Source organism: Tursiops truncatus, chromosome 4 (genome assembly GCF_011762595.2).
Source record: "Tursiops truncatus isolate mTurTru1 chromosome 4, mTurTru1.mat.Y, whole genome shotgun sequence".
Classification (NCBI taxonomy): Eukaryota; Metazoa; Chordata; class Mammalia; order Artiodactyla; family Delphinidae; genus Tursiops; species Tursiops truncatus.
Genome location: NC_047037.1, coordinates 50,217,727 through 50,227,057, shown reverse-complemented (window position 1 = coordinate 50,227,057; position 9,331 = coordinate 50,217,727). Strand labels below are relative to the sequence as shown.

General features: G+C 36.8%; 1 protein-coding gene across 1 annotated transcript; it reads left to right on the top strand.

The window, feature by feature from the left end:
• Positions 1–3,494: 3,494 nt before the first annotated feature.
• Positions 3,495–4,687, top strand: LOC117312218 (cyclin-dependent kinase 1). Its single transcript, XM_033856346.2, has one exon. It carries the CDS (start codon positions 3,540–3,542, stop codon positions 4,431–4,433), a length of 894 nt encoding a protein of 297 aa, XP_033712237.1. The 5' UTR covers positions 3,495–3,539; the 3' UTR covers positions 4,434–4,687.
• The last annotated feature ends 4,644 nt before the right edge of the window (positions 4,688–9,331 follow it).

The window sequence follows — 9,331 nt, the reverse complement described above, 5'->3', positions numbered from 1 at the left end:
GGGGAAGGTATTTTAAAGGTGAGATATACTGTTGTAAGTGATATTCAAGTGTATAGTGCAACTATATATAAATCCTATGCCTAGAAAAAAATTAACATTAATGAAATACACAAAATGTTCTTAGTGTCTCTATCTTGGCCATTGCATTTACATTATTTCCCCTTCTTTCCTTTTTTTTTTGGTACTTTTCAAATTTTCTATCATGAGCATTTTAGTGGACAGTTGTTGCTTTCCTGGGTGTTGAACATTTAACCATTCCTTCCTAATAATAGTCTGATTTCCCTTTTGAGAAATCCCTCATTGAATATGGTTTTAGTGCAAGGTCATGTTCATCTGTTACCATAGATCTGAGTGGAGCCACATTCTCTTCCCATGCTTAAAGCTCAGTCATCATCTGCTCTTTCAAAGGATTTTGAATTTTAGCATGTGCTAAAGATATGGGAAGGGTTAAGGATCATATATTGATACATTCTAATAGCATCAACAGTGTGCAGACCAGCTTCTTTGAGTCCAGTAATCTTTGATGGTATTTCCACTGACTACACCTCTGGAGCTCTCTAGCTCCTCCCAATTCCCAAGGCTGACCCTCATACTGATTCTGTGAATTTGCAGAATAAATTAAATCCTTTTTTCCTTCAAGATAGTTAGAATTGGTTTCTATTGCTTGTGACCAAGAATGCCCAGATGTGTTGCTTTTACAAATCCAAATCTTGTTGGCTCTACCTTCAAAATATGTCCATAATTAAACTAGTTCTTATCCCTCCATTACCCTTTTCTACACTACCATCATCTCTCACCTGAATTATTGCAATAGCCTCCTAACTCATGCCCCCAATTTTACCCATAAATCTTCGCCATCTATCCTCAAAGAAGCAACTGGAATATTCCTGTTAAAATATAAGGCAGATCATGTCACTCTGCTCAAAACCTTTATTGGCTTCCAATTTCTTTCATACTAAAGCCAAAGTTCCCACAATAGTCTTCATGGCCCTACATAATCCTCATTGACATCCTCACCCTCTCCCTTTCACACCTTTACTTACCTCTAGCCACACTGGCTTCTTTGCTTCTCCTCAAAGACACGAGGCACACTCCTAACTCAGGCTGATTCCTCTGCTTTTATGTTCTTCCTTCATATGTGCCTGACTTACCCCCTCTTCTCCGTCAATTCTTGCTCAAATTCACCATATCAGCTAGGTGGCTACCCCTCCAAAAATTGCAGCTCCTCCTCAAGCTCTCCTGGTCCCCTTTGCCTTGCCCTTTTAATTTTATAGCCATTATCAACTACAAGTATATATTTATTTGTTATGTTATTATTTATTGTCTGTCTCTCCATACTAGAATGTGAGTTCCATGAAGGCAGCAGGGGGGTTTTGTCTGTTTTTTCCCTAGTATATTTCCAGTGACTAAGTCAGTACCTGCCACATGATAGGTACTCAGAAATTTTTTGAAGAAAAGAATAAATGAAAGAAGAAAGGAAGGAATGAAAATAAGGAAGAAAGGAAATAAATATTTCTAAATATTACTTACATAATATAATGAAAATTTAGTTAATAGTTTATCCACTGTTTTCAAGCTTTTTGCATATTTCTTCAAATGAAATGTCACAGTGAACTCCAATACATAAAACAGATAAATGCCAAGCTGAATTGACATAGAAGAAGAGAGGTCATGATTTATCTTCGTAGAGACTGCAGGAATTTTAATTCTTCTAGAACATAGAATTTGAAAACCACTGACTACTGACAGAATTTGAAAATGATTGACCACGGTATCTGAAGGGCCAAAGCCTTTATTTACAAAACAAGAAGATGAGATTTACTCCTAATAGATATTCACACCCATCTATGAAGTTATCTAGAAAAAAAAAAATTCTTTTTGAATTTGAATCTAGTTAATCTCTAGATCTGATTTTTTAGGAAATACAGAGAACAGAGAAACGTGAAAAATTATAGCACAGGGATACAGTCAGTAAGATCTAGCCTTGTAGAAACTCTACAAGAAACCCTGATTTCTTCAACAAATAATTGAAATGGGAAAATGATTAGTAAAGGGATAATCAATAGATGAGACTTAAAAGACATAAAACCAAATACAACATGTAGATTTTATTTGGATCATGATTCAAACTTTTTTAAAAATTATGACACCAGGATTTCTGCTTCTCCTATAGCTGAGTAAACTGCTAAACAACCAACTCTTTCACAAGTAACTATAGATATAGGGGAAAAGTACAAAAAACAATTATCCAAAAGATTTGAACAGTGAACAAAAGCAGGTAGACTCTGCAGAGGAGTAAAAACTTGGATTGACATGGGGTGTTTAAAAATGTTATGACTTTTAGAATAAGAAAACTCTGCAGTTATTGTTATGCAGAGGCCAAAACTAAGAGAAAAGTCAGTCTTTCTGTCATAAGGAGCAGAGGACAGAATTTGGGGCAACCACAGCTGCTGGAAAGTAAGGGGGTACAGAGGGTCCTCTAGAGAGCCTAAGAGAAGCATGCTAAATTCTGCATATAAACTGAAACGATCTCTAGCTGAACCCTTAACCATGCAAATACAAGGAGGACTGCAAGTAATCCTGTCAAGGAAAAAAGAACAGAACTGAGATTTGAGCTGCTGCTCAAAAGACAGAGTTTTCAGTTTCAGTTCAAACAAGTAATTGCCTGACAATACAAAAATATCAGCATTTTTTTGAAGAATAAAACAGAATTCAGAATCTCCAAGATATAACCATCACGTCTATGTTCTGTGCCATATCAAAAAAAAAAAAAAAAAAAAACAGGCATGACACATTCTAAGAAAAATAAACCAGTAGAGGCTAATTCTGAGGTAGCCCAGATTTGAAGATTAAGATACAAGGATTTTAAAGCAGTTATTATAACTATGCTGAACGAGATAAAGGAAAGTATTCTTGTAATTAGTGAAAACACAGAGAAATCTCAGCAGAGAAATAGTATTAAAAAGAATCAAATGGAGCACAAAAAGCAAGAATCATCATATAAATTAAGAAAAATTTTAGGCACTTCTCTTCAAAGCTGGCGCTTCGAAGTTAGGGGAGAGCGCCGCTGACGTGATAGCCGCCGCCGCTTTCGCCGGGGGATAATAAGCCGGGTAGAGTTGCCGGGGTCAGGGTCATGCCTATGGGGCGTCGACTCGGCAGCCCGGCGTTGACTCGCGGGCCTCGGAGGGGGTGTATTACGGAACCGGGTGATAATTTGGCGGCTGGGGTCTGCGTGCGGCCAGGCCGGGCCTTCACCTGGGGTCCGGGGCCTGGGCGTGGGAGCGACGCCGGCCGGCTCTAGCGGGAGGCTTGTGGGAGCCCAGCCCCGGCGAGGTTACGCCGGCAGGGCTGGGGTTGCCCTGGCCTTGGAGTTGCAGTCTGGGGTCACGCGGGTGGCTGAGGAGGCTCCCGGGTCCTGATTGAAGCCAAATCCGTGCCTTGGTTGGACGACGCCGAGCTCTTGCGGAGTGCCAGGCTCGGCCCTCGGCCCTGCAGCTCCCGCCCGTCCGCGGATCTACCATACCCATTGATTAACTATGGAAGACTATACCAAAATAGAGAAAATTGGAGAAGGTACCTATGGAGTTGTGTATAAGGGTAGACACAAAACTACAGGTCAAGTGGTAGCCATGAAGAAAATCAGACTAGAAAGTGAAGAGGAAGGAGTTCCTAGTACTGCAATTCGGGAAATATCTCTATTAAAAGAACTTCGTCATCCAAATATAGTCAGTCTTCAAGATGTGCTTATGCAGGATTCCAGGTTATATCTCATCTTTGAATTCCTTTCCATGGATCTCAAGAAATACTTGGATTCTATCCCTCCTGGTCAGTTCATGGATCCTTCACTTGTTAAGAGTTATTTGTACCAAATCCTACAAGGGATTGTGTTTTGTCACTCTAGAAGAGTTCTACACAGAGACTTAAAACCTCAAAATCTATTGATTGATGATAAAGGAACAATTAAACTGGCAGATTTTGGCCTTGCCAGAGCTTTTGGAATACCTATTAGAGTATATACACATGAGGTAGTAACACTCTGGTATAGATCTCCAGAAGTATTGCTGGGGTCAGCTCGCTACTCAACTCCAGTTGACATTTGGAGTATAGGTACCATATTTGCTGAATTAGCAACTAAGAAACCACTTTTCCATGGGGATTCAGAAATCGACCAACTCTTCAGAATTTTCAGAGCTTTGGGTACTCCCAATAATGAAGTGTGGCCAGAAGTGGAATCTTTACAGGACTATAAGAATACATTTCCCAAATGGAAACCAGGAAGCTTAGCATCCCATGTCAAAAACTTGGATGAGAATGGCTTGGATCTGCTCTCGAAAATGTTAGTCTATGATCCTGCCAAACGAATTTCTGGCAAAATGGCACTGAATCATCCATACTTTAATGATTTGGACAATCAGATTAAGAAGATGTAGCTTTCTGACAGAGTTTCCATGTGTTGTGTCGAGAACAGATAGCTGTATTTTTACTGTTAACTGTTTTTGTGTTGTGTATTTTTCTTTTCTTTGTTGTAAAATTTAAGCTGTGCCTCATCTTCTGATTTCAAAAGTGTAACTTAAAAATGTAAATACTGTTCTATATGAATTTAAATATAATAATTCTGTATATGTTTGTAGATCCCACCGTAACAACTATTTGTTACTATAATAAAACTATATAAATCTAAAAAAAAAAAAAAAAAAAAAAAAAGAAAAATTTTATAAATTATATTTCATAAAATTAAAACTTCTACCCTCCAAAAGTCACTGTTAAGAAATGTCAACAGTTAAGAAAGTGAAAAGACAAGCCACGGACTGGAAAAAAATTACTTTCAAAATACCTATATGACTAAACATTGATATTCAGAATATTTAAAGAACTCTCATGACTTAATAAAACAAGCAACACAATTTTTTCAAATGGGCAAAGAAAGATTTGACAGATACCCCACCAAAGAAGAGATACTAATGGCAAATATGCACATTATAAGATGCTTAGCATCACTATTCATCAGGGAAATACAGGTTAAAACCACATTCAGGTACTACTACACATCTATTAGAGTGGCTAGAATTTAAAATAAAAATGGTCAGTACCAAGTTCTAGTGAGGATGTGGAGCAACATGACCTCTCATACATTGCTGGTGTGGATGTCTCTTACAAAGTTAAACATAATTGCCAAATGACCCAATAATCCCATTCCTATGTATGAGAATCATTGAGGAAATTTTATTCATAATTGCTAAAAACTGGAAAGAACCCAACTGTATATCATTAGTGAATGCATAAACAAGTACATCCAAAACATGGGAAACTACGCAGCAGTTTACATGCAACAAAATGGATGACTCTCATAAGCATCATGTTAAGTGAAAGAAAACAGAAACAAAATACATGTTTTATGATTCCACTGATGTGGTATTCTGAAAAAGACAATGATAAAGGGACAAAATACAGATAATGGTTGACAGAGGCTAAAGGGTAGGAGTGGAGGCTTACTGCAAAATGGCACAAGAGAACTTTGGGGGATGATGGAAGTATGCATGTCTTGATTGTGGTAGTGGTTACACAAATGTATATCTCTGCCAAAAGTCATGAAGTTACTGTATTGAATAATGTCTTAATAAGCATAACTTAAAAAAAAGAACAAAATGGGAATTCTAGGATGGAAAATAAAATAGCTAAAACAAAAAATTAACTGGATGAACTTAATAGTAGATTATGAGCCTGGCACACTGCCTACTGTGCTAAGGAGACAGATGGATGGACCTAACAGAAGAATGAAGAGTCAGTCAGCTGGAACATAGACCAATAAAAATTATCCAATCATAAGGACAGAGAGAAAACTTTTGGATAAAAAATGAGAGCTTTAGGAACCTGTGGGAAAACATCACATATAATTGGAATCCCAGGAGGAGAGAGAGAAAGAGGAAAAAATAATTTTAAGAAATAATGGCTGAAATTTTCTCAAATATGGGAAAAGACATAGCATTTGCCAGAAGAAAAGGTTTCTATTTCCAGAAGCTCAGAAACCCAAATTAGGATAAATACAAAGAATGTCTTTCATATCATAGTCAAATTGCTGAAATCCAAAGATAAAGGCAAAATCTTAAAAGTGGCCATGGGGAAAAAAAAAAAAGACACATTACAAATAGGAGAACAAGAGTTTGCAAATATACTAACTTCTTATTAGAAACTATGGAGACCAGGAGACAGTGGTACAACATCAAACAAATACTGAAAGAAAAAACTATTAACCCCAAATTCTATATCTAGTGAAAATATCCTTCCAGAATGAAGGCAAAATAAAGACATTTTCAAATAAAAGAAAACTAAGAATTAACTGCTAGCACACTAGTATTACAAGAAATGCTAAAGAAAGTTTTTCAGGCTGATGTGAGATGATTCCAGCTAGAAACTTTAATACTCATGAAGAAATGAAGAACTTTAAGAAATGGTAAATAACTGAGTAAATATGAAAGACTATTTTTCTATTGGTTTCTTTAAAACACATGTAACTGCTTAAAACAAAAATTATAGGCTTTTTTATGGGGTTTATAATGTAAGTAGATGTAATACATATGACAACTACTGCATAAAGAAAGGCAGGAGCTCTAAACGAACCCACATGGTTGCAGAGTTTGCACATGTTGTCTTAATCTGTTTAGGCTGCTTTAACGAAAACAACATAGACTGGTTGGTTTATAAACAGCAGTAATTTATTTATTTTATTTTTATTTTTTGATTTTTTGACTGTATTGGGTCTTCATTGCTGCATGCGGGCTTTAGTTGCGGCGAGCAGGGGCTACTCTTCATTGCGGTGCGCAGGCTTCTCGTTGCGTTGGCTTCTCTTGTTGTGGAGCATGGGCTCTAGGTGTGCAGGCTTCAGTAGTTGCAGCACGTGGGCTCAGTAGTTGTGGCTTGCAGGCTGTAGAGTGCAGGCTAGAGCTAGAGCAGGCTAGCTAGCGCAGGCTCAGTAGTTGTGCCGCACAGGCTTAGTTGCTCTGTGGCATGTGGGATCTTCCTGGACCAGGGCTCGAACCTGTGTCCCCTGCATTGGCAGGCGGTTTCTTAATCACTGCGCCACCAGAGAAGCCCCAATGGCAGTAATTTATTGCTCACAGTTCTATAGGCTGAAAATCCAAAATCAGGGTAACAGGTGGTAAGGTTCTGGTGAAGACCTTCTTCCAGGTTGCAGACTTCTGACTTCTCACTGTGTCCTCACATGGTGGAAGGGGTGAGGGATCTCTGTGCAGTCTCTTTTAAAACAACAGTAATCCCATTCATGAGGGCTTCAGCCTCATGACATAAGCACCTCCTAGAGGCCCCACCTCCTAATATTATCACATTGGGCATTGAGATTTCACCATATGAATTTTGGGGGAATGCAAATATTGAGACCACAGCACATATTATACGAGGTAGAATATGAAAAGTTGACTGTATACTGTAATCCCTAGAGAAAACACTAAATTAATAATTCAAAGAGACATAAATAAAAATGCAAAGAGGCAGAGAAAAAAATTAAGTAAAATTCTAAAAACATTTAAATAAACCAGAAGAAGGCAGAAAAAGGGAAAGGAGAGAATAAAAAACTGAGAATCCAAAAAACAAATAATAAATGATAGATCTAAATCCAGAAGGTTTAAACAGACACTTTACAAAAGAATACAAACTAATGGTAATGACCAAGAAGCACATAAAAAGGTGCTCAATGTCATTAGTCATCAGAGATAAGCAAATTAACAGCAAAATGAGATAGCACTATACACTCATTAGAATGTAAAAAGACTGATAATTAAAAATACTGATAATACCAAATGTTGGCGAGGATGTGAAAAAATCAGAACCTTCATTGTTGATCCGTGTAAAAAGCTACAACCTCTTTGAAAAAAGATCGGAACCATTTCCTGTAAAATAAGTATGCACCTATCCTATGACATTAATGCTTACTCAAGAAAAATCAATACATCTGACCACAAAAAGACTTGTATAAGAACTTTCATAGCAACTTTACTCATAATACCCCAAAACTGGAAACAGCTCAGATATCCATCAGAGACTATATAAACAAACTGTGGTATATTCATACAAGGGAATATTATTCAGCAGGAAAAAAGGAATGAATCACTGATTTCCACAACAATGTGGATGACTGACTCTCAAAAACATTATGCTGAGTGGAAAAAAGCCTCACACAAAAGAGTAAGGCTATTTATATAAGGTTCAAGAACAGTAAAATCTAATCTATTATGGAAAATAATCAGAACAGTGGTTTTCTCTTAGGTAATGGAGTTAGGGAGTAAATGGGGAGGGTCATGATGGCAATGGCAATATTCTGTATTTTGACAGCAGTTTGAGTTACAGATATATGCATTTGTCAAAACTCAATATATACTTAAGATTTGTGCATTTTATTGTTTGGAAATTTTATGACAAAAGAAAAAGTAAACAAATATTTTACTGTAGTTAATGATGTGCATATTGAAGTAAATATTTAAGGGAAATTGTACTGATATCTGTAATTTACTTTGAAATGTGTAAAAAAAAATAGATGAACTAATGGATACACAGAGGGATAGATATATGATAAAACCAGAAATAGAAAAACATTAATGGTATCATCTAGGTGGTCTGAAAATAGGTGTTCACTGTAAAATTATTTCGACTTTGCTGTATGAAAATTTCACAATAAAATGTTGGGGGAAAGATTCAGTAAAAATTTATTTAAAATAAGAGGATATCAAAGAAATGTGAATGCAGACTGGATATTTGATGGTATTAAGGAATTATGTTTATTTTTGTGTGTGTGATAATGGTATTGTGGTTATAGTCTTTAAAGGTATCTTTTAGAGATGCATTACAAAAAAAAATCACATTTTTGAGATCCTTGCATGTTTTTCTTTGTTTGTTCCCCAAATTTATACTTTTTTATTCATGTAAATTGACCTTATGGGCTTCCCAGTTCTCTGTTTTCCTATGATTGTGATATATTGACCCTGAATATGATACCTTTACTAAATTCTGGAGCAGAAATAGAACAAAAGAGTGACTGTTAGCAGGATTCACAACTTATGGGATATGAGTTCAAAGGCACTGGGACTCGAGAAGTTTTAGACCCATGATGACTGAGCTACTAAAATTCTAGCAAGCGTTAGGGATCAAATAGTATGTAAGATGCTATAGACCAGAGCCACACACAGGAAAAGAAATTCCATACTTTGGACAACAAATGTGAATCAGAGGAAACCTAAAATTCAGGCAATTGTGTGATTCCAGAAGTTCTTAACCTTTGCCCTATAGCAAATAAGCTAACGGGTACCCCATGAAGTGG

Excerpts from the sequence above, each read along its gene's own strand:
- LOC117312218 (XM_033856346.2), top strand. The coding sequence starts at position 3,540 with ATGGAAGACTATACCAAAATAGAGAAAATTGGAGAAGGTACCTATGGA.